Source organism: Jatropha curcas, chromosome 8, assembly GCF_041381405.1.
Source record: "Jatropha curcas cultivar XTBG-Jc1 chromosome 8, XTBG_Jcur_1.0, whole genome shotgun sequence".
NCBI classification, from domain to species: domain Eukaryota; kingdom Viridiplantae; phylum Streptophyta; class Magnoliopsida; order Malpighiales; family Euphorbiaceae; genus Jatropha; species Jatropha curcas.
Window position 1 is genome coordinate 25,905,841 of NC_143158.1, and position 25,272 is coordinate 25,931,112.

A 25,272-nucleotide genomic window follows, 5' to 3' on the forward strand; every position below is an offset into this window, starting at 1 on the left:
TTTGAAATAAGAGAAATTAAACTTCCTTGTTCATCTAGTTAATAAATATATATATAAAAAAAAAGATTAACATTATTCTAAATATGAAAAATGAATTGATAAAAACTATGCCATAAAATACACATGATTTTGAATAGCTATTATGAGTTTTTAAATTTATATATATACTTTGTATAGTATAAAAAATATTATTTATTTAGAAAGATAATAATTAAGCAATTTATAAATATAGAATTTAAATTTGATTTAATTATATCTATTACTAGAAATTATAAAAAAATTATAATTTTACTCACATATAGTTTATATATATATACATGAATGTTTAACATTTGAATATTTTATAAAATAATTATACAACTTATCTAATCAACAAGAAATTATTATTCAATTATTATCCAATATAACAAATCTCATAATTTACTATCCAATATAAAGTAATTAATACAACAGAAATTTTCATTAAAAAAATTGAATTGTATTGAAAAATTCAAAATACATATATATAATTATACATGGATGTTTCATTTGGTTTGGGTGGTTTGATTCCAAAAACATAAACCAAACCAAAAGCTCGGTTTGGATGGTTGTGACTGTAAAATCATAAACCAAACCAAAAGCTAGGTTTTTAAATTTTATAAAATCAAATTAAACCATCAATCTTTTAATTAAAACCGCAGTTTTAATTCGATTTGAATCGATTTGGACGGTTTAGGCAGTTTGATGAACACTCTTACGTATGGTTGTCAGAAAATACTTGTAAATAATCGGCATGATGGGTTCCATATTATGTATAAACAAGTCAGACCCAAATGTTACATGTGGCCTTAATATAATTTGAGCTTTTGGTGCTTTTCACCATAATATATACTATTTTTGTAATTTCTGATTCTTTTCACATCTCTAAAGATTTCACATATAAATTTAATATACAAAATTAAAGGTGGATTTGGACGGAAAAGAGTAAAGAAATGCATCACTCGTGATGCATAAAGCTTTTGATCAGTGGAGATTTATTTTAATGACACCCCATAATACATAAAGCTTCATGAACCAGTAAAAGAAGAGAGCGAGTTGAATAGATGCTGATTTTTCTGATAGAAAGCTAATAAAAAAACGTTTTCTTTTTTAAAAATATTATTATTTTTTCGGTGTATAATTAAATATATTCTGGTTTGTAATTAATTTGGTATATAAATGGGCTCATATCCCATGTAAGTAAATTTTTTTATTAAAATTACGGATTCAATGTATAAAAATTGAAAATAATGGATAAGCAAAAATTAAAAGAAGATAAAATAGCAAATCTTTTTTTTTTTTTATTTAGAACTAACAGGTGTAATCCCTCTTCGGCCATTTAAGTGTATTTTAGAAGAATCTAACTTATTTTATTGACTGAATTACCCTTTAGTCAATACTCAATTAATTGAAACTTTGGTGTAGATATCTAAACAAGTAAAATTGAAATAAATAATTAAATGATATTTTAATTTTCAAAAAGTGTCATCTAAATGGTATAAAAAATAAAAAAAAAACTGTCAAATTTAACGAAACAGATAATGCTAACAAAAGAAAGTGACAACTACAAACGCAAAATGAAAATTTTGTGAGGTTGATTAACATCTTTATATCAAGATTATGCAGTTTATCAAAAATACTTATCGCATTTGGGTATTTAATTTCTCTTAAAAAAATTATTTAATTTTTCTAAATTATAATAAATTATTAAATGGATTGATGAAATACTTTTAATTTAATATTTGAGTTGAAACCATTCAACTACTTGTGTACAAATAATAAAAAAAGAAAAAAGTTTATTATTTATTAAATCCACGTATCTGACAACTATGCATTTGGTTTTTGCACGGATCCTTACAAAATGAAAGATACTAATGCAAGAATCGAAAGCATCAACCAGGTGACAGCCACACGCCAACCCTGCATTGCATTAATGCGAAACCGCGTCTCGTGTCGCTTAATGTCTTTTTGGTGCGCTATATTTTATTCACAGTACAACTGTCCAGCTGATGACTATACTGAACCTTCCCATGCCTTTTCCTTTTCAAATTCAAATGGGTATAAATACCATCATCGTCTCATCTTATCTCCACACTTGTAACATACCAGTTCTTTCTTTTACTCTATACATTGTATACGCAGTTTCTTGCTATCCCTTATTTCAACATCAAGAAAAATTTATCATGGCTTCACATAGTTCTTTAATGCTGCTATTGCTTCTTGGCATCTTCTCTTCCATGGCAGCTGCAAATTTTTACCAAAATTTTGACATTACATGGGGAGATGGCCGAGCTAAGATTCTCAACAATGGAGACCTTCTTACGCTTAAACTTGACCAAGCTTCTGGTTCTGGATTTCAATCCAAAAATGAGTATTTGTTTGGACAAATTGACATGCAACTCAAGCTTGTCCCTGGCAACTCCGCTGGCACCGTTACTGCCTATTATGTAACTATTTCTTTCTCTCTTCTTTTTTTTTTTTTTTTTTTTTTTTGCTGTAAATTTTTAAGTATATATGTATTCATTCTGACTAATAATACTTGTGAATTTGCAGTTATCGTCAAAAGGGTCTACTTGGGATGAGATAGACTTCGAGTTCTTGGGAAATTTGAGTGGAGATCCTTACATTCTCCACACCAATGTGTTTAGCCAAGGCAAAGGAAACAGAGAGCAACAATTCTATTTATGGTTCGACCCAACTGCTGATTTCCATACCTATTCCATTCTTTGGAATCCCCAACGCATCATGTAAGCAAGAAACTCTGTCAAATCTTCAGCTTTTTGTCTTTTTATCTTCAATTTTAATTTCTTTACTAATAAGACAATCTTCCTGCTCTGTTTTCAGCTTCTCCGTTGATGGAACCCCAATTAGAGAGTTCAAGAACTTGGAATCCATTGGAGTTCCATTTCCAAAGAATCAACCAATGAGAATATACTCTAGTCTCTGGAATGCAGATGATTGGGCTACAAGAGGTGGTCTTGTGAAGACAGATTGGACTCAAGCTCCCTTCACTGCATCTTACAGAAACTTCAAAGCAAATGCTTGTGTATGGTCTAATGGAGCGTCTTCTTGTGGCACAAATTCTGCATCTAACACAACTTCTTGGCTTTCCGACGAGCTTGATTCAACAAGTCAAGAGAGGCTCAAATGGGTGCAAAAGAATTACATGATATATGATTACTGCGCTGATGATAAGAGATTTCCGGAAGGATTCCCTACGGAATGCAGCATGTCATAAAAGAACGACGACATACTGTTCAATACAAAAAAATTTTTCTTTTCTTTTTTAATTTTTCAACATATGTTGATTCTTTCTTTTTCTTTTCCCATTCTTTTGCTCTATTTAATTGGATTTAACAAAATTATTTCTACTATGATGTTTTGTTCAATCTTAAAGATGTTTTGATGAATGCTATCCAGGTTGGAACGAAGCATGGATAGCAGAGCAACTAAATTGGGATAAGAGATCTGAACTTTGAGAATATGAATTTGAATTTTAAGTTGCATAATTTAAAAAGATTAAACAAGATTTTTTACTTTACAAACTCAACCTCCCTCAATAGCCTATTGAACCGAACCAAATGAATCGATTCAACACTCTTAATTGCAATTATAAACACAGTTTTTTTTTAAAATAAATTTATATTTTTAAATTCAGAAAACGTATACAAGGTATTCTTGTTATTTATGTACTTTTTTTAAAAAAAAATTTCAAATCTAATTCTTATGACATCATATATAGGCATGTCAAGGGTTAAGTGATTTTGGTTAGATTCTGGTTTAAACTAAAATTGACTAGTGTGAATAAATAATAATAATAGATTAACGATAAATAGCAAATTAGGTCAAAGAAGGCATAAACAAGCGCCTAACAATTACTTTTTTGAAAAATAATTATTTAGTCCTTCAGGTTTTACAAATTTAATTTTCTGATCCTTATACTTTATACATTAAGTATTTAGCCTTAAACGTTTAATTCATCTCATTAAAAGGTTTTTCGTCCGAAATTCATAGTTTTTATTGTTAAAAGAGTGTGAAAAGACAAATTACCTTGGAACAGAAAGATCAAAACCCTTCACCTGTTAAAAGAAGACTAAACAAAATTCACAAAAGTTCAATTTTAAGAACTGATTTACAAATTTTAACTATCAAAATATGCTCAAAGCAGATGTTTTTCTAATAGTCCAAGAGAGTTGATTTTACAAATAAGTAAACCATTAAAATACTCTAAACTTTGCATCTTATAACAATTGCACTTTAAATTCAACTTAATGCCTCAGACACTCTAATTATAACTTTTTATTATAATTGTACCTTAATTTGAAATTGGTGAAAATTAGTGAATAAAACATAATAAATATGGGTCCCATAACTAAAATTTCAGTGGATTAACCCAAGGAATGAGTTGGTTAAACTATATAATACTCCAAACTTTGGTTATTAGAACAATTGTACCCAAAACGATCCTAATCCCTTAGATACCCTAATTTTAACTTTTTGTCACAACTACATCTCAAATTCAAATTATGACAAATATAATGCTATAATTGCACCTTGATTCAAATTAGGGTCACATTCAATTACAATTTCACTCTAAATTCAGACTTCTTAATGGAATAAATCCTAGATTACTAGAGAAGAAGTGACCAAGAAGAGATGAGTTCGGAATAAAGTAAATTATAACAAACATATAATCATAATTACACCCTAAATTCAAAATTTCATCTCATATTGATATGCAAACCATAGTTTACTCGAGAAAATATATTGTCCCACAAAAATAATCTTAAACCTCCAAACACAAACTGCGACTATAGAAATTGTGAGTCACACATTTTACACATTAGGTTAGTTTAATTTGAAGAGTTGGTTAAGTGAAATGGTGTGTTTCATGAACCTCTTCTATCAAGCCATTATGAAACGTTTTACTTTATTCTGAACTCATCTTCTATTGATTACTTCTTCTCTATTAATCTAGGATTTCTATATAAAAATAAGATAAAATTTGAATTTAAGGTGAACTTATATTAAATGTGACCCTTAGTTTGAATTTAGGGTGCAATTAAAACATTATATTTGTCATAATTTGAATTTGAGATGCAGTTGTGACAAAAAGTTAAAATTGAAATATTTAAAGATTATTGTCGTTTTGGAGTACAATTGTTACCATAACTAAAGTTTGGGGTATTATATAATTTAGCGAACTCATTCATTGGGTTAAGTTAACTCAAGTATGTGTTGTGGAGCCCATATTTATTATATTTTTTTCACTAACTTTGATGAATTTCAAATTAGGGTACAATTATAACAAAAAGTTACAATTGGAGTGTTGAAGAGTTAAATTGGATTAAGAGTGCAATTGTTACCAGACACAAAGTTTAGAGTTTTTTTAATGGTTTACTCTTTTGCAAATAACCCATAACTGAGAATTTCTATTTAGTTTCAGAGATTCACAAACAAATAAATGACCTAGTTTTTGAAATGTAATTTATTAAGTTAAATCTCAAAATGAATATTCGGGTCTTAATTTATAAAAGAGTTGAGCAAAAGCATAATATCAAAAAATAGCAATAATGAGCCACAATTAACAATAATGAATAACAGAAATAATATTTGGTTCTAATCACATCTGTTTTATTTGATTTAAATAATATTTTCTTTTTCATTGAGGGCACCTTTGGTCATTAAAAAAATTATCTTATGTCCTCTATTTTGTCTTTTTGTACTTTTTTAATTGTAAATATCATGAATTTCAGAGGGAAGAACTCTCGATGAGATGGAACCCAACCTTCAGGACTAAATATCTAACATATAAAAATATAAAGGCAAAATAATTAATTCTGTAAATACTCAGTGACTAAATAATTAGTTTCCCTTACTTTTTTATTCTTCAAAACAGTTTCCATGAAAAATGTTTTTAGATTTCATAGTTGAAAAGAATAATTTACTGTGGTTTACGGAAAGGTATAAACCTTCACAGCTAACTCTGATCAACGGCTTTCTGTCGAGCTCAGACAGTATTTGGTTTTGCACTTTCGCACGGATCCTTACAAAACGATCGAAAGCATCAGGTCAGGTGACAGTCACACACCAACTCAACGCGTTTCGCGTCACGTAATGTCTCTTTAGTGCGCCATATTTTATTCACAACTACAACTGGCCACAGCTGATGACTAATACACCGTCACCGGACCTTCTTCCTTCCTTTGCCTTTCCTTTTCAAATTCAAATGGGTATAAATACCAACATCAACTCAGCCTATCTCCTCACTAAAAAATCCTTTCTTTTACTCTATACGTAGTTTCTAGCAATCCTTGAGTTACCTATCGAGAAAAATTCATCATGGCTTCACATAATTCTTTAATTCTGGTAATGCTTCTCGGCATCTTCTCTTCCATGGCAACTGCAAATTTCTACCAAAATTTTGACATTACATGGGGAGATGGCCGTGCTAAGATTCTCAACAATGGAGACCTTCTTACGCTTAACCTTGACCAAGCTTCTGGTTCTGGATTTCAATCCAAAAATGAGTACTTATTTGGACAAATTGACATGCAACTCAAGCTTGTCCCCGGCAACTCCGCCGGCACCGTCACTGCCTATTATGTATGTACTTACTCTCTCTCTCTCTCTCTCTTTTTTCTGCAACTTTTCAAGTTTGTATTCGTTTTGACTAATAATACCTGTGAATTTGCAGCTATCCTCAAAAGGGTCTACTTGGGATGAGATAGACTTTGAGTTCTTGGGAAATTTGAGTGGAGATCCTTACATTCTTCACACCAATGTGTTTAGCCAAGGCAAAGGAAACAGAGAGCAACAATTCTATTTATGGTTTGACCCAACTGCTGATTTCCACACCTATTCCATTCTTTGGAATCCCCAACGCATCATGTAAGCAAGAAACTCCGTCGCATCTTCAGCTTTGTTCTTTTTAACTTTAATTCTAATTTCTTTATTAATAATAAACTCTTTCTCCTCTGTTTCAGCTTCTCCGTTGATGGGACTCCAATTAGAGAGTTCAAGAACTTGGAATCCGCTGGAGTTCCATTTCCAAAGAGTCAACCAATGAGAATTTACTCAAGTCTGTGGAATGCAGATGATTGGGCCACAAGAGGTGGTCTTGTGAAGACAGATTGGAGTCGAGCTCCCTTCACTGCTTCTTACAGAAACTTCAATGCCAATGCTTGTATTTGGTCTAATGGAGCATCTTCTTGCAAATCCAGTTCACCTTCCAGTAGTAATGTGTGGCTATCACAAGAATTAGACGCAACAAGTCAAGACAGGCTCCAATGGGTACAACAGAATTACATGATCTACAATTACTGCACTGACACTAAAAGATTTCCTCAGGGCATCCCTCCAGAATGCAGCATGTCATAGAAGACTGAGAAAGTCAAATTTTTTTATTTTTCTTCTTCTTTTGTCAAGATAGCTTGATTCTTTCTTTCTTTGTTTTTCCCTATTCTTTTGTTCTATGTAATTAAATTCGTGTTTACGAAATTCAATCTATTAAAGATTTTTTTATTAATTCTTAAAGATTTTTTGATGAATTATTAATGATTTTTAAGTAGTTCCAATAATAGATAAGGTACAGACAAGAGGGTGCTCCAACTCTAAGTGAGAACTTTCATCAAACAGCTGGTCTGCAACTTGTTTTCAGCAAAGACAAAAAACTAAAAATTAAATTTAGTTGTTTCCAATTTGGTAATTTCAATTATTTCTGACCTATCAAACTAATCGAAACGAATAAATGACATAAAAAATTGAAAAAAAAAAGTGCAAAAATCAAAAAGAAAACAAACTGTTCCAACAAAATAGGATCACGTGTTTTTTGTATACTAATAATTTTTTTAATAAAAAAATTTACTTTTTAGGCAGTTAAGGACACAGCATAAAGGCATAAACTCTGGATTGTCTGGTTACTTCGTGTCCGCTAGTGCGATTTTATAGCAATCTTCTTTACATTTTCCCACACCAACCACTTGTTCACAGCTAAGCTAACCTGACTGGATCTTCTCACTCTTTCTTATTTTTCACTTCCTAACTATAAATAGCAACCTAAATCTTCACTTTCTATAAACCCATCTCTAATCTCATCTTAACAACTAATTAAACCACATGAATACTAAATTAATGGCCTTTTCTTTTTCTTCTTCTTCAAATGTGGTGCTTATTCTGCCTGTTTTAATCATAGCCTCCCTGGTTTTTGCTTCTGCTAGTAAAATCTACAATGATATTGATATTACATGGGGAGATGGTAGGGGTCAGATACTTAACAATGGTGAGCTTCTTACTCTTAGTCTTGACAGAACTTCTGGTTCTGGATTTCAATCAAAGAATGAGTATTTGTTCGGAAAGATTGATATGGAGATTAAGCTTATACCTGGTAACTCTGCTGGAACTGTCACTGCCTATTTTGTAAGTACTTCTCTGCTATTACTCAACTGAAGCTCATTTGATTTCATTTTTTTGAAAGTATAAATTCATTTTTCATTAAAAATAAATTTGAATCTGCAGTTATGCTCACAAGGGTCTGCATGGGATGAAATAGATTTTGAGTTCTTGGGAAATTTGAGTGGTGACCCTTACATTCTCCACACCAATGTGTTCACCCAAGGCAAAGGAAACAGAGAGCAACAATTCTATTTATGGTTTGATCCTACTGCTGATTTCCACACCTATACCATTCTTTGGAACCCCCATCGCGTCCTGTGAGTAATCGATCTATCTGACCTTTCTCTTTCTTTTTCCGAAAGCCCACTGGTCTGCAGGACAATTTCTAACCTTTCCCTTTTACTAAGATTTCAATCCACTAATTGTTTTTACATCCTCTTTGTGTTTCAGTTTTGCTGTTGATAACATTCCCATTAGAGAATTCAAGAACTTGGAGGCTATGGGTGTTCCATTTCCAAAGAATCAACAGATGAGAATTTACTCAAGTCTATGGAATGCAGATGATTGGGCCACAAGAGGTGGTCTTATAAAAATAGATTGGAGTCAAGCTCCATTCACTGCTTCTTATAGAAATTTCAAAGCAAATGCTTGTGTTTGGTCTAATGGGGTATCTTCTTGTGATACAAATTCTTCACCTTTTCGCTTGAAAACTAATTATTGGTTCTCACAACAGCTTGATACAATAAGTCAAGAAAGACTTTTATGGGTGCAAAAGAATTATATGATATACAACTATTGTGATGATGTCAAGAGATTTCCTCAAGGCTTGCCTCCTGAATGCTACTTGTCTAATTAGGCCAAAGTGACTAGGGACTATTTTTTATTAAACATTATTCTTTTATTCTTTTTTAACTATTAGATTTTTTTTTATTTATTCATTTGCTTTGATGCAGTAGAAATTGATATTTGTAGCCAATAATATTATTTCACATTTCTCTCATTCTCTATTTTTTTTATTTTTCAGATCATTTGACACTCTTTTTTCTTAAGTTTGATCAAGAGATTCATTCTCATAAATAAAATAAATTTTCATTACAACAACTCGATTAATTCGGCATTAACAAAATTTAATTATAATCTAGTGGGCTGAGAATATTTAGTGAGTTAAAATAATATATGACTCAAAACAGATGGAATTAAAATAAATATGATGAACGCATAATTAAATAGTGGTAAATAATATATAATTGTAAAGATGAGAAAGACAAATAACCAACAAACAAACTTCCATAATTCTATTTATATTCACAGAAAAATAAAGAAAATAAAAAAAAATTCTGACAGAATATCTTAAACTTTGCAAACTATCTTGCTTAAATTAAGTTAGATATAATTACTAGTAATTATGATAAAATTCTTCCTGTACTTCATACATTTTCAATCGAAAATTAATTTATCATAAATTTAATATTCAAAACTTTTAAAAATTTTTTTATTTTAGTATCAAAACTTTGCTTTTTTTTTTATTATTATTATTATTTTTTTTTTTGGCAATAAAGTGTTTAAACCTCACAAATTTGTCAATCAAATGCCTTATCAAATGTATAGCTCGCTGAAATTTCACTAGCCAGTTGCTCATCAAAACATTGAAAAAAGGTGAGATGGCGAAAAAATGATAAGCTTGTTAAAACTCATGTGACCAGCAAACCATTATACTTTCATGTTATTAAGGTAAAGGACATTTTCTACAATAGAATATATAAAGCTCAAAATGGCACACGCTGTGAAACTAAAACCATCAGAATGGGCTCTTTGTTATCAAATTTCATATTGAAATATAAGAAACATTAAAGCAGACAAAGTATAGTTTGCTGGTAATCCCATACTTGCTCATACTTCTACAACTCAAAAGCTGCAACTTAATTCAATAATAATAAACAACATATTCTTCTGTAATGTGATACCAAGCAACAAGGCTATAACCTTCGACATAGTTGACTACAGTGCATACAAATTAACAAACCATATCATGCGTGGTTGAAGAAAGAAGCAAGAAGCTTGAACAAGCTCTTAGCATTTTCACAATCAGGATCAAATATATGGAAATTATGATCCTCTCCTTTCGTTTCAATTAATTCTGCATTCCCTTGCCATCCACTTTTCCCCAGCTTTTCATAATAAAGCTTTCCTCTATCTCTTAATATATCTTTCTCTGCAACAACCGCCATCACTTTCTCACAAGCCAACCCTTCAAGCCTTAAAGATCCATCCATAAAGGGATTAATCAGAGGATCATCACATCCCTTATCCGATGACGCCGGACAAACAAACATCCACCAATCATCCACCATTGATTTTCTTTGCTTGTCAGTTATTTCTACTCCTATAGGATCTTTTCCCCAAAAGTAGGGATATATCATGGCAATTCCTTGAACCTTCAGGTTTAAACGACACCGTTCGGTGTCTGTCAGCTTTAAACCAATGTAATTTGCCATATTAGCACCGCAACTGTCTCCGGCCAAGAAAACCCTATCAAAGTCTGCGTATTCGTCTAGCCATGGCTCCTGTCTTCCGCGACAAGCTACCCACTCAAGCGCAACCCACGAGTCCTCATATGCACCAGGAAGAGGAGTTTCAGGAGCTAATCTGTAATTTACTGAGACGAGAATGATTTTGGCCTCTGCAACCATTTTGTTGAGACTGTTATGGTATTTAGGATCAGCTGTTGATGATAAGAAAAAGCCTCCGCCATGGTAGTAGATTACAAGAGGAAGCTTTTGATGGGGTTTTGTAGAATTTGGACGATAAAGTCTCACTGAGACGCCAGTTTCTGGTATTACAATTACGTCCTTGGAAAGAACATGGGTCTCAGGATCTAAGCCTGCAGGAGCTATTTCTGTTCCTGCAAGTCTTTCGATAGTTCCATCTTTGTAGACTCGAACATAAGGAAAAATGAAACGAGATACTTCAGCTTTGGTTTCCATGTGAAAATAGAGAGAAAGAGATTTTAAAGTTTTTTCTAATGAAATGCAAGAGAAGAACGTGCAAAATACAATATTACGATAACACGAAGTATGGGGTTTATATAGTTGAAAAGATGTGCTTTAAAAGCTATTTTCTAATATCTATAGGTATTATAATAATAATAATAATAATAATAATATAACATTAATTTGTCTTCCGACAAGTTATATGTTTTATTATTTTATTTACTAAATATTTAATAAATTAATGAAACCAGAAAAGGGTTTGCATGTTTTATATACAGGAGTTTTCAAAAGTAAAAGCGATTGTTAGGATTTTCATACTTTATTTTATATGGAAAATTTCTTGAAATGGATATTTCCTGATTCAATTCTTCAAATAAAATTTGACTTTGATGAATATTTGTTACATATTTCACAAATATAAACTGTTAAAGTGCTTCTCACACATATATGATTCTTATATGTGTCTCCTACAAATAATTGCTTAGCTAAGATTCCAAAACATACACGTTTGAGTGTTTGACCTTCTGCTGTTAAGCAAAGCCACGTGCAAAACTCTGCACCACCATAATAATATATGTCATCGCATTGCATTAAATAGTTTTAGTTTTACAATTTTCTACTATAACATCTTTTTTTTTTTCAATTGTCATTTCATTTCAATTTTCAAAAGGTCAAAATATTTTTATTGCTTTCACCTGTAAATCGGTGACAATTAGATTGGGAAGGCGACATTTTCCAAACTCAGAAATTTTGGAGCACAAAACAAATCGTAACAGAGTCTGCTGAAGCAAGTATGTCATTTAAGTTAGGGTTAGAACACACTTCAATTATTTGTATTGGCTGAACGATGAAGTTGCGAGTTGAAATAATATTTGACTAAATCTTTTTTTTTTTTTTTTTACAAAAATTTTCTATTACAAAACCGTGAAATTATTTTTTATTTGGTTCATAAATATTTTTGAAAATTTACTTTTAGCCCCCAAATTTTGAAGTATGGTTCCATCAATGCTGCCAGTAATTATAATTCACTAATGATTAATGGATTAATAAATATATGTTTATAAAATTGTAATAAACTAGTCATATACTTGGGCATTAATTTTTATTTCTCTATTGAATTTAGGTGAAAAAAATTTCACCTCTTTAATTATTTTTGTTATTTGCTACGCAGCATTAGTTTCAACTTTTTTAACCTGATGAATTGACTTCTCCACCTATCAATTTCGGAGAAAGAACCGAATTAAAAAAAAAAAAAAAAAGAAATCAAAAGTATAAAATGACTTCAAGAAAAGGGTACCAAGAAAAATGTTAAAAAACTCTATTTCAAGAAAAAGACATCAAGACAAATTTAAAGAAATAAAATTTCAAGAAAGGGGACAAAAATTATAAAAAATAACAAATATAAAAGAAAAATAACAAACAATAAGAAATAAAAAATTTGTAAAAGTAAGTAAAGCTCAAAGTTGCAATTGATTCTAAATAAACAAATCTTTATATATTCAAAGTCTTGCAGTAGAAGTAATATATTTGCCAGTTACATATATTTGTTAATAAGTATTTGTGTAACATAAAATTATTTACATGTAATATTTATTTTTAATCTTTTCGAATTCAATATATTAGCATATTAAATTATTTTAATGAAGGAGGCATAAAAAAATATTATAATGTAGTAAATTTTGAGAGGTCATTACTATTATCTTGTTTGCTTTTGGTTTTCTTCTTATTTGGTTGAAAACACTCCATCTATTCACAAATGCAAGTCATTTTAGAGGTGGGTTTTTCTCCATAAGTTTTTTTTTTTTTTTTTTTTTTTTTTTTGAGGAAAATAAGTATTTATTGTTTGAGAATATTAAAAATTATTTAATATCTTTTTTATATATATGCACAATAATTATTAAGTTTTAGTTCCAAACTAATTTTTTAAGCCCGCGCAATGCTGCGAGTGATCTTTTTTGCAGTAAATTGATTTATATCATAAATAATTTTATACATTTGTATTAAATTTAGAACAATTTATATAGTATGTATTTACATAAAACTTATGATATTTTAAAAAACATTTATGTACTCATATCACATTAAATTATGAAATAAATAATTATATAAATAGGTAAAAACAAATTCTGATCATATTAACTGACCTAGTGAAAAAAAAATATGATCAGAATATGATCAAATTCTGATCATATTCCCTCTTTTGCAACTAACCAATATTGTTGAGCCAAATCACTTTCTTGTTGGATTTCAAATCCAAAGTCTTCTTTTGAGAATCGAAACAATGGACATCATCGAAAGCATAAAAAGAATTGAAGCACAGTTAAACTCATAACAGATAAATTGGAAAGATTTAGATAAATTCACATAAACTATAAGTACATTCTCCAATCTGATACCAAAATTTTTCTTCCTCGTAATATCGAGGTTCTAAGAGACGAAATTCCAACATGATGAAATTATTGTCTAGCATAAATAAATATTTTGTTCTTGAAAATAGAATAACAGAACACATAGCTGAATAATAAATGAACACCATAATTCCACGTGAAGATTACAAAAAAGAACTGACTTATGAAGATTAGATGAATATTGGCAATGAAAACTCTAGTCATGGTTGTCTACTGTAGCATCATTCATATACTTGGGAGCTGACTTTAAAGATGAGAATTTCATCTCTCCTAATGGGCAGTGATGGCAATTTGCAAAACTCATCTTGTTGCATTGCCATTTCTAGTGGACTTCAATTGTATCATATGCTTTCAATCGCAACATCTTTAATAGAAGTAAGATATAAGTAATCATATCTATAGTCATAATAAAGAATATAAGTGATCTACATATTTTCTTTTTAAATCATTGATTATATTGTAATTTTTCTAGATGCAAGTAATAATAATAATCTATATTTTCTCATACATATCATTGATTATCTTGTAATTTTTCTACATGTTAAGTCTTAGTTTTATTTTCAGATTTCATGCATTTAAACATCAAAATAGTATAATTTATATCAGTAACTATTGTCTTTCTAAAAATATTTCTCAATATATCTATTTTATCAAAAAAAAAAAAAAAAAAAAAAAAAAAGAAAGAAAGAAAGAACGAAAGAAAAAAAAGATAAATAGAAAGAGAAATATGTGTTTTTCACTATAAAATATGAAATGGTACATATTTTTTGTACCTTTTATAGAAAATTTACTTCATGAGGGATTTACCGTATTGGAAGAAAAAATTTTTACTGCCATTTATATTTGACAAGAAAGAGGAGTAAGTTTAAAGTGTTGTGGGTCCCTCCGACATGTGGGACCCACCAGCTTTGAAAAGAAAAAAAAAAAAAAAAACAGGAAACGTGTTATTTGAAAAAGAAGAAAAGTTAGGCAATTTTTGTGACATCCTACCGAGTCGAGTCTTTGCAGAGAGTCGAGTAGTCGAGTTGAACCAAACCCGGTTGGGGTAGAATGAGATTATAAGTGGACTTACTTGAGTGAGAGAAAAAGATCAAAGCATATGGGTGAGGATTTATTTGCATTAAAAGATCAAGCTTGGGTCTTAAGTCGTAACCTGTTGACAATTGAGGTACCATTTAGGAAGTTTCACATAAAAATTCATTGATATTTTGATGGCCTACCCGTAATAACCATTTCACTTTCCCATTTTCATCTTTATCTTCATCTTCTTCATTTTCTTCCTTTCCTCTTCCACCTTCCTTTCAATTTTCATGGTAGTTAAGCCTTAACTTCAACTTCTCTTCTATCCAAGTAAGTAAACCTTCTTGAAGTTGATAATTGAATCATTTGGTGCTATTTTTAGAATATTCATAAGAATTCTTATTTATAGGTGAAGTGAGTTCAAAGGTAGTAGAAAAAGGAAGTTAAAGAAGAGCTCAAGCTTTTTGGAGTAAAGGTTTGATATCTCTTTTCATTTACCATTTTCTTTGCATGAGAATTTGTGTGGTGTGTTGCTAATGAGACAATATTGCTTCATGTTGAGTGGGAGGACTGGTAATGGTGAGAAAACAGGGGAGGAATTGAATAAATGAAGTAAATAGTGAGTTTATGCTGAAACAGGTTTTGCTGGAAATTTTACCAGTAACTTCATCTTGATTTTGACCCCATTTAATGATGGAATTAGGAAGTGTCATAGAAGAGTTATTTGTTCCTCTATGTGTTATCTTTACATGGTTTTTGAATCATCCAAATCGGAGTTGTATATTGAGAGATGTGACCAAAAGAGTACAGACTGTGCAGGCTGGAAAACGCGACGCGCGCGGGCGAATTGCATGACGAGCTCGCGTTGCACGTCTCGCGCTCGCGAATTTGCACTGCGCGCTCGCGACTTTCACCTGAAACACACTGACTCTCATTTGGCACTTCTTGCGCTCGCGACTTTGCACTGCGCGCTCGCGACTTGTGCCCGATACTCACTGACTCTCATTTTTGCATCTCGCGCTCGCGACTTTGCAAGGCGCGCTCGCGACTTGTGTTTTCATGCACTTTTGGACTTCATTTTCAATGCAATTGGATTCCTTTGCTCAACTTGTATGCCTCCAATCATTTTAAAACAAAAAGACAACATTAGAACATGGATCAAAACAACATGCAAGCATGCAAATGATGTGAAATCAAATAAACATTATGATTTATGAAGTTATGAACTATTAATATGATGTTGTGTTATATTATTGACATACCAACATTATGCTCCATTGAGGTTAGGTAGAAACCACTTAGATAAGGCTATGTCGCGACATAGGATAGCAAATCTGCACCCCATACAGTTTGGTACTCCGGCTAAAGGCCGTTGAGTGGATATGATTATATATGGGCCATAGCAGCCAAGCATACAGTATTCATCCAGTTTCATACAGTTTTTTATTGGCTCAAGGGTCAAAATGCTTATCTCGGATTTTGATGATTATTACAAAACAAATAAATTTAAATTATACTATTTGTGCTAATTTTATTTTATGCAGAATTTCTTTGGAAAGAAATTATACAAGGCAAGTCCTACATTGAGAGTGAAGATTTCGAAGATCCTAGTAATCTAGGCATTTAGGAAACTTTGTAGGATAGAGAGAAAGGTTACATATGAGCACAAAAATCTTTTTCTCTCTCAAAAGTATTTTCGGAAATTAGATTTTTTTTTAAATAAATTCCTTTATTGTATTTTCGAAAATATTTCTTTAAAATCGAAAAGATTTATTTTCCTAAAAACTAAAGAGATTTCCTCTCTAATGTTTTTGGTAATAAAATCTTTTATCTTTTTCGGAAATATATTTTGAAAGATCTAAAGTACTTAAAATTATTTTCTTACCTAAAAACGAAAAGGAATATCCTTCGGTTTTAGTAAGAACATCTTTTCCGCAAATAATTCTTTCCAAAATAAATGCTGTCGAAAATCTTTTCTAAAGGAAAGTGAAAATCGGGTTTTATTCTCTTACCAAAAAGGGGTAAAACAATTTTTGGTAACAAAGATTTTCACATCTTCTAAAGATAAGGAAAGAAGATATTCTGATCTCTTTCCAAAAGGTGACAGCTCCTTTGTTTTTCTATATAAAGGAACATTCACACCTTAAAAATTTTGGTGAAGTAAGAGTAATTGTTTTAAGAGCACTCTCTCTCATTGAACGAATCTTTTTCTCTCAAAACTTACTCTACCCCCATTTTCTTTTCATCTCTATACTTAAACGTCTTTATATTTAAAGAAGAAAAGAATTTTTACAGTTACATTTGAAAAACAGTTCTGTGTTCTAATCGTTCTTCTAATCTGATAAAACTGTTTTTCCTGTGCTTATATAGGCGTTTCTTTCTGTCTATTTAGATTGTGTAATCTATAGTAGACAGGCTCTTTATTTGTTAAACTTTTGTGTGTAATAGCTTAGGTTAGAAGCTATTGAGATAGAGGTTATCAAGCGACCTTCTCCATGTGTGGGATAGTAATGTCTTGAATTGAGTTTTCTGTACTCTGCCAAAAACAGAAAAGGGTTGAGGTTTACTAGAACCTTTGGAAAATCTAGTGGGACAAAAAGAGTAGATCTAGGTGTTGATCTATTTGCCTTGTACTGTTGGTTTGTCTCTTACCCTTGAAAAGAGATAACATAGTTGAGGATCTCAAGATGCGTCTTGAGGAGTGGATGTAGGCGAGTTAGTGCCGAACCACTATAAATCTCTGTGTTGATCTTTTCTATTTTCTGAAGTTTGCTTGATATTGTCTTTATTTCACTTCTGTTTAATTTTAGAAACGCTAAAACTGTTAATGATTCAGATGTTCTAAAACGGTAATAAGCCTTATCTTTTCTGAACATTAGAACTCTGGTATTCTAATAAAGTGAATATACAATGTTCTAACTGTTGTTCTATTCCCAGTATATTTCACTGTTTGGGTTTCTAGTTAATGTTCTAAACTTTATGAGGACGTTCTAATCTTGATAGCTCTTCATCATAAAGTTGTTCTGATATTTGATTAAGGCTCTGTGAAGAAGTTCTAAATTCAATAACTTTCTTTCACATAACCTTATATGATTTTCTAAATACTTTATGAGGAAGTTCTAATTTCTATAACTTTCCTTCATAAAGAAGTTCTGATAGTGTATAAGTCAGTGAGAAGCTGTTCTAATCAATAGCTGCACTTTGCACAGACTTTCTATCTTTTATAATTAGAACATTGTGAGGATATTCTAATCCATATTCTATTCTCACAAAGTTCTGTGTGTTTTTCCGCTGTGCTTAGAATTCTAATCCTTGTTTAGAATTTCTAAAATTTATTTCAGTTTTTAGAAAACCCAATTCACTCCCCTCTTGGGTTGTGCCATATATATTCGGGACCCACAATCTGGTATCAGAGCTCCGGCTCTTGACTTACCGAAGCTTAACCGCTTAAGAGATAAGATCCCATGGCAACCCCACTTCCTCTTTCTTCTTTAGAAGGACAATCTGTTTCTAGACCTCCTTTGTTCAATGGCTCTAATTACTCTTACTGGAAAACTAGAATGGAGAATTTCATGAAATCAGTTGATATAAACTGCTGGAGAAATGTTATCACTGGTCCTCGTATTCCCATGAAAACTGTAGGAGATGAGCTAGTTAGAAAATCAGAAGAAGAATATACCGATGCTGATTGGAATGACATTGCTGTAAATGCAAAAGCCATTAATATTCTTCATTGTGCTTTAGATGCAACTGAATACAACAAAGTGTCTGGATGTAAATCTGCAACAGAGGTATGGCAAAAACTTAAAGTAACTTATGAGGGTACAGATAGAGTAAAAGAATCCAGAATAAACATCCTTTGGAGAGAATATGAAATGTTTAGTATGAGAGAAGGGGAAACTATTGCAGAATTAAATTCTAGATTTACAAATATAGTTAATCCTTTGAGAACTCTCGGAAAGGAAATTTCAGAAGATGAGCTTGTTAAGAAAATCCTTAGAATTCTACCTAGAAAATGGGATTCTATAGGAACTGTCATGAATTACAAAGAGACTCCTGTCACTTATGATTATCTTATAGGAGCTCTAGTTTCAGAAGAAATGAAATCTTCGTTAACAACAGAAGATAAGAAAAAGAAAGGACTGGCTTTGAGGATAGATTCTAGTGAAGAAAGTTCTTCTGATCTTGATAGTGATGATTTAGCGCTTGTTGCTAGAAGATTTAAAAAGTTCTATAGAAAGGGTGGAAGGCCACAGAAAAAGTTCAACAAAAAGAACTTTCCATCCAAAAATAGCAACTTGCCTAAGAAAGAACCTTCTGAAGTGGTTTGTTATGAATGCAACAAACCTGGACATATCAAGCCTAATTGTCCTAAACTGAAAAAGAAGTCAACGAAAGAGAAGCTGAAGCAGGCTTTCGTAGCTGCTTGGAGTGATTTAGATGATTCTAATCCTGAAAGCCATGATGATCAAGAAGAGATTGCTAATATCTGTTTAATGGCTACCATCGATTCTGACTCCAAAGAAATCAGTTCTCTGACTTCAACACAGAAAGCTGGAATCAACGAAACAAATGCAACGATCCATGAGAATGATGAAAGCACTGTAAGTATTTATGAACCCGAATCAGAAAGTGATCTTCTAAATACTTACAATAATCTTTGCAATGAGTTTGAAAAACTTGTTAGAAAGCATAAAGTTTTAAAGAAAGATTTCAGAAAATTAAAATCTGAGAGTAATCATTTAAAAGATGCTTTTTATCAAGAAGTTACATGCAAAGATCTTATTATTGAAATCAAAGATCTTAAAAGTTGCAATAATCGATTTTCTGAAAATCTGACACGTCTTGAAGAAAAATGCAAAAATTTAAATTCTGAAAATGAATCTTTGAAAGCTGAGATTAGAATTCTAAAGTCAATTTCAGAATCATTTTCTAAAGAGAAAACAAGTTCTAATAGCATTTCTAAACTGAATCGTGTTTCTAATCAGAAAAATGCTGTTTCTAATGTTGTGACTTTAGAACATCAAAGTTCCAACAAAAAGAAGAATCATAGTGCACCTGTTACCACTAATCCTCCAGGACCCAATATGAATTGGGTACCTAAATCTGCTTGATCTTTTCAGGTGTGCCTAAGGAGCGAGCTGAAAACAGAGATGTGGTACATGGACAGCGCTTGCTCTAGGCATATGACTGGTCACAAAAAGAAGTTCACCAGATTAGAAAAGAAAAAGGGAGGTACGGTAAGCTTTGGAGACAAAGCAAAAGGTAAAATCGTTGGTATTGGTGTGGTAGGTTCTAATCCTTCAATAGAAGATGTATGCTTAGTAGAAGGATTACATTATAACTTGTTAAGTGTAAGTCAGATTTGTGATAAAAATAGAAGAGTGATCTTTGAACCTTCTCATTGTGAAGTTCAGAACATGCAAGATAACAAAACCTTATTCGTTGGAAAAAGGTTTGGAAATATATACCTTGTAGATCTCTCTGATATGCATAACCAAGATATATGCTTAGTTTCTATTGATAATTCTAGTTGGTTATGGCATAGAAGACTTGGTCATGCAAGCATGTTCCTTATTTCTAAATTATCTAAGAAAGATTTGGTTCGTGGTTTGCCAAAGTTGAAATTTGAAAAAGATCACATTTGTGATGCTTGTCAAATGGGCAAACAAACCAGAACCTCTTTCAAATCTAAGGACATGGTTTCTACTTCTAGACCTTTAGAATTGCTGCACCTTGATTTATTTGGTCCAATTACTCCTTCTAGTCTTGGAGGAAAATTCTATGCGTTTGTTATTGTAGATGATTACTCAAGATTCACCTGGACACTCTTCCTTAGAAATAAGGATGAGTCATATGACATGTTTGTTCATTTGTGCAAGAGAATACAGAATGAGAAAGGCTACAACATCACAGCAATTAGAAGTGATCATGGAGGAGAATTTGAAAATCAGAAATTCGATGCTTTTTGCAATGAAACAGGAATCTTCCATAACTTCTCAGCACCTAGAACACCTCAACAAAATGGAGTGGTGGAACGCAAGAATAGAACACTTCAAGAAATGGCTAGAACCATGCTAAGTGATTCTAATTTACCAAAGTATTTCTGGGCAGAAGCAGTTAACACTGCTTGTTATATTCTAAACAGGGCTTTGGTAAGATCTAAACTTAAAAAGACTCCATATGAGTTATACAAAGGTAGAAAACCAAATATTGGTTATTTTCATATCTTTGGGTGGAAATGCTTTATTCTAGATAACAAGAAAAATCATCTTGCTAAATTTGATGCAAAATCTTATGAAGGGATTTTTCTGGGATATTCTAATAACAGTAAAGCATATAGAATTTTTAATAAAAAGACTCTAGTTGTAGAAGAATCTATTCATGTTGTGTTTGATGAAACTGACTCTACTTCTAGAACATTAGAAAGTGATGATGCTGTAGATTCTAATCCTGAAAAGCAGAATGAGCAATCAGAACAACTAGAACAGCCAGAAAGCAATCAGAACATCAATAGTCAGGCTGAACCGGAATTAGAACATGAAGATCAGAACATTGTTGAAAGTCAAATGCCAGAAACAGAAAATGAAGATTCTCAATTACCAAAAGAATGGCGATTTCATAAGTATCATCCCCAAGAAGATATTATGGACAATCCCTCAGAAAGGATGATGACTAGAGCTCAACTTAGAAGATATTTTGGTAATGTTGCTTTCGTTTCTCAATTAGAACCTAAAAATTTAGAAGATGCTCAAAATGATGAAAGTTGGATTCTTGCTATGCAAGAAGAGCTAAATCAATTTGAGATAAACCAAGTTTGGAAACTTGTTTCTAGACCTAAAAACCATTCTGTTATTGGAACAAAATGGGTGTTTAGAAATAAGCTTGATGAACATGGTAATGTTGTGAGAAATAAAGCAAGATTAGTGGCTCAAGGGTACAACCAAGAAGAAGGCATCGATTTTGATGAAACTTTTGCTCCGGTTGCTAGACTTGAGGCCATTAGAATGCTTTGTGCATTTGCATGCTTTAAAAACTTCATGTTGTATCAAATGGATGTGAAAAGTGCTTTTCTAAACGGTTTTCTAAATGAAGAAGTGTATGTAGAACAACCTCCTGGGTTTGAAATTTTTGATAAACCTAATCATGTTTACAAACTTACTAAAGCTCTTTATGGTTTAAAGCAAGCTCCTAGAGCTTGGTATGAAAGACTGAGTAAGTTTTTATTAGAAAATGGTTTTTCAAGAGGAAAGGTTGATACAACACTATTTATTAAAAATAAAGCACATGATATTCTAGTTGTACAAATCTATGTTGATGACATAATCTTTGGTTCTACTAACGACCTTCTTTGCAAGGAATTTTCTAAGATTATGCAGGGTGAGTTCGAAATGAGTATGATGGGAGAGTTAAACTTCTTCCTAGGGCTTCAAATCAAACAATGTGAGAATGGAATTTTCATTAATCAAGCAAAATATACTAGAGAGTTGTTGAAACGATTCAAAATGGAAAATGCCAAGGTATGTAGTACTCCAATGAGTCCATCGTCAAAATTAGAAAAAGATGAAAAAGGCAAGGACGTGGATATCAAGCTGTTTAGAAGTATGATTGGTTCTTTGCTATATCTAACGGCAAGCAGACCAGACATACACTTTAGTGTTTGTCTATGTGCTAGATTTCAATCGTGTCCCAAAGAATCTCATTTAATTGCTGTAAAAAGAATACTAAGATATCTTTGTGGAACTTCTAATCTGGGTCTGTGGTATTCTAAAGATGATACATTTGATCTTGTTGGGTATAGTGATTCTGATTTTGCAGGAAGCAGAATAGATAGAAAAAGCACGTCTGGGACTTGTCAATTTCTGGGTAGCGCCCTTGTATCATGGTTTAGCAAGAAACAGACATCAGTTGCTCTTTCTACTGCAGAAGCAGAATATGTTGCTGCTGGAAGTTGTGTTGCACAAGTTCTATGGATCAAACAACAGTTGGCAGACTATGGACTGAAATTAGAAACAGTGCCTATCAAATGTGACAACATGAGCGCCATCAATTTATCCAAAAATCCAGTTCAGCATTCTAGAACCAAGCATATAGAACTCAGACATCACTCCATACGTGATCATGTACAAAAAGGTGATATTGTGATTGAGTTCATTCCCACTGAAAAGCAATTGGCAGATATTTTTACAAAACCTTTGAATGAAAGTCAATTCTGCACAATTAGAAGAGAACTTGGTATGTTAGTTCTAAACTCATAACTTTAGAACTCTGTAAGTATGTTCTAAACTGCTTTCTAATTTCGAGAATAGAAGATTTGCTTTGTTCTAATTTTTATTCTGTGTGAAAACTGATTTTTGTCTAAAAACGCACGTTTTCTTTTATGACTTTCTAAAAGTCATTATCAAAATCTTGCTTTAGATCAAAACAGTTATTTTATTGTGTTTGTCTTTATATTATTTTTCGTGTCTTTAGTGCTTTGGCGGTTTTTAGGGTTTATTATTTTTTTTTTTTTTGTGCTCTTTATTTATTTTATTTATTTTGTCTTATTTGCCGTTTTGAATTCCATTTAAAAACTGTTCTTTATTTCTTTCTTCCGCCACTTAAGCGTCTCTATTGTGTGTTAACTGCTTAACGTACTCTTCATCTTCTCTTTGCAAAACTGAAACCCTAAGTTGCTTTTGAGTTTTCGAGAACCACAACAATGGCCGAATCAAGTTCAAACTCCTCTTCAGACTCTCTTACCGAGCAAGAGCTTCAACTTCTGAAGAAGCTCTCTAAGAAATACGAACAGAAGGAGTCAAAGGAGAAAAAGGCCGAAGAGAAAACCAAGAAAAGAAAAATTGAAACGAGCACTTCACAGAAATAGGGAGTGAAAGCTCATGACAAAGGTAAGTCGATTCTCTCAACTTACCCTCTTATGCGCTCCTATGTGATTGATTGGAAATTTTTTGGTGGCAATGATTTTAACTTTAAGGAACTTTTTGAGTTCCAAGGCTGGATGAAGTTTCTGTCTCTAAATGTGCTATGTTATGAAAACCTAGTCAAGGAGTTTTATGGCTCATTGAAAGTCTGTGGGACAGAGGAGATCTCTGTGAAACTTCAGGGTGAAACCAGGGTGATTTCATATGATGATTTTGGGAGAATTTTTAATGTACCTAATGCTGGGTCCAGAGTGACCAAAATCAAAGATGTATCTAGGGTTAGTGATTACAAGAAGGAAGACTTTGTGAAAAAGATAATGAAAAAGGTATCTGCAGACAAACAGGGTTCAATAGAATGCTCCAACTTGACAGAAAGCATGAAATGGTTGTACAAGATCATTGTACATTATATCTATCCTAAGAGCGCTTCACTTACGTATGTGAATCAAGTGGAACTATGCATTATGTGGCACATAGTTGAGAAGAAACCTCTCAATCTATGTCACATTGTGTTTGACAAACTGCAGAACAACCCCAAAAAGCTACCCTATGGTATGATTCTCACGCCTGTGTTTGAGTTTCTGAATGTTGATTTAGATAAGAATGTTGGTCAGTTTGTTTCCAAGCTGGATAGTGGATCCTTGAAAATGAAGGATGAGGAATCAGGTGAAGAGAAAGGGAAAGAAGAGAAGACAGACGAAGAAAAAGAAAAGGGAGAAAAGAAAGTAAAAAGGGAAACTGGAAAATCAAAAGAAGAAGTAATCAAGGAAAAGGAGAGTAAAGAAGAAGTTGAGAAGAAGAGAAAAGAAAAGGGGAAAGGAAAATTAGATGAAATAGAGAAAGAAGAAAAAGTGAAAGAAGAGGAAAAGAAGACTGAAGAAAAGGCAGAAGAAGAAGAAACACAAGAAGAAGAAGAAGAAACTGAAAAGGAAAGTGCCACAGAGAAAGAAGAATTAAAAGAAGAAGAAGCAGAAAAAGAGAAAGAACATGAAAAGCTAGAAAAAGAGAAGCAAGCTGAGGAAGACAGCGATGCTGAGACTGAGAAGATAGAAATCAGTGATGAAGAGAAGACAACAGAGGAAAAGACAGAATAAGAATCTGAGTTGCTGTCAGCCCAAAGATGTAGGGAAGCTATGCTAATAAGATTAGAAAGAGAGCTAACAGAAGAACATAACAGGGAACTTGATGAAGCGATTCAACAGTGCAAAACTGTGATTGAACAGAATCAGTCTCTCATCAAGGTTCTGGAAAGAATGAAAGATGTAAATACAAGAAAGTTAGCTACTCTAAAAGTAAAAGGAACACCCTACGTTCCCTCCTCAGAAAAGCCAAAGAATGTGAAGCACACTGCTGGCAAGCATAGAACACATGGAAGAAAGCCTCCACTGTATCCATCTTCTAAAAAGACAGAAAGTTCTTCTGAAACTGCTCCAGCTCAGCCTTTGAGAAGTTCTAAGAGACTTAGAACTGGTCCTAAGCCTCTCTGATTTGTTTTCTAGATGTTATGAACTATCTATTTTA

General features: G+C 32.1%; 4 protein-coding genes across 4 annotated transcripts; 3 read left to right on the forward strand and 1 right to left on the reverse strand.

The window, feature by feature from the left end:
- Nucleotides 1–2,094: 2,094 nt before the first annotated feature.
- LOC105635620 (putative xyloglucan endotransglucosylase/hydrolase protein 23) lies at nucleotides 2,095–3,392 on the forward strand. The gene is made up of 3 exons (XM_012218701.4): nucleotides 2,095–2,465; nucleotides 2,572–2,765; nucleotides 2,863–3,392. The coding sequence occupies exons 1-3, from the start codon at nucleotides 2,202–2,204 to the stop codon at nucleotides 3,254–3,256; spliced, it is 852 nt and encodes a 283-aa protein (XP_012074091.2). The 5' UTR covers nucleotides 2,095–2,201; the 3' UTR covers nucleotides 3,257–3,392.
- A 2,885-nt stretch (nucleotides 3,393–6,277) lies between these two features.
- LOC105635618 (putative xyloglucan endotransglucosylase/hydrolase protein 23) lies at nucleotides 6,278–7,546 on the forward strand. The gene is made up of 3 exons (XM_089724774.1): nucleotides 6,278–6,624; nucleotides 6,716–6,909; nucleotides 7,005–7,546. The coding sequence occupies exons 1-3, from the start codon at nucleotides 6,361–6,363 to the stop codon at nucleotides 7,396–7,398; spliced, it is 852 nt and encodes a 283-aa protein (XP_089580900.1). The 5' UTR covers nucleotides 6,278–6,360; the 3' UTR covers nucleotides 7,399–7,546.
- Nucleotides 7,547–8,081: 535 nt separating this feature from the next.
- Nucleotides 8,082–9,412, forward strand: LOC105635621 (xyloglucan endotransglucosylase/hydrolase protein 22). The gene is made up of 3 exons (XM_012218702.3): nucleotides 8,082–8,436; nucleotides 8,536–8,729; nucleotides 8,863–9,412. The coding sequence occupies exons 1-3, from the start codon at nucleotides 8,137–8,139 to the stop codon at nucleotides 9,266–9,268; spliced, it is 900 nt and encodes a 299-aa protein (XP_012074092.1). The 5' UTR covers nucleotides 8,082–8,136; the 3' UTR covers nucleotides 9,269–9,412.
- A 784-nt stretch (nucleotides 9,413–10,196) lies between these two features.
- On the reverse strand, nucleotides 10,197–11,468 carry LOC105635622 (putative carboxylesterase 2). Its single transcript, XM_012218703.4, has one exon. The coding sequence runs from the start codon at nucleotides 11,394–11,396 to the stop codon at nucleotides 10,440–10,442; it is 957 nt and encodes a 318-aa protein (XP_012074093.1). The 5' UTR covers nucleotides 11,397–11,468; the 3' UTR covers nucleotides 10,197–10,439.
- Nucleotides 11,469–25,272: the final 13,804 nt, after the last annotated feature.

Coding starts and splice junctions, on each gene's coding strand:
- LOC105635620 (XM_012218701.4), top strand. CDS start 2,202: ATGGCTTCACATAGTTCTTTAATGCTGCTATTGCTTCTTGGCATCTTC. Junction 2,466..2,571: donor GCACCGTTACTGCCTATTAT/GTAACTATTTCT, acceptor GTGAATTTGCAG/TTATCGTCAAAAGGGTCTAC. Junction 2,766..2,862: donor TGGAATCCCCAACGCATCAT/GTAAGCAAGAAA, acceptor CTCTGTTTTCAG/CTTCTCCGTTGATGGAACCC.
- LOC105635621 (XM_012218702.3), top strand. CDS start 8,137: ATGAATACTAAATTAATGGCCTTTTCTTTTTCTTCTTCTTCAAATGTG. Junction 8,437..8,535: donor GAACTGTCACTGCCTATTTT/GTAAGTACTTCT, acceptor TTGAATCTGCAG/TTATGCTCACAAGGGTCTGC. Junction 8,730..8,862: donor TGGAACCCCCATCGCGTCCT/GTGAGTAATCGA, acceptor TTTGTGTTTCAG/TTTTGCTGTTGATAACATTC.
- LOC105635618 (XM_089724774.1), top strand. CDS start 6,361: ATGGCTTCACATAATTCTTTAATTCTGGTAATGCTTCTCGGCATCTTC. Junction 6,625..6,715: donor GCACCGTCACTGCCTATTAT/GTATGTACTTAC, acceptor GTGAATTTGCAG/CTATCCTCAAAAGGGTCTAC. Junction 6,910..7,004: donor TGGAATCCCCAACGCATCAT/GTAAGCAAGAAA, acceptor CCTCTGTTTCAG/CTTCTCCGTTGATGGGACTC.
- LOC105635622 (XM_012218703.4), bottom strand. CDS start 11,396: ATGGAAACCAAAGCTGAAGTATCTCGTTTCATTTTTCCTTATGTTCGA.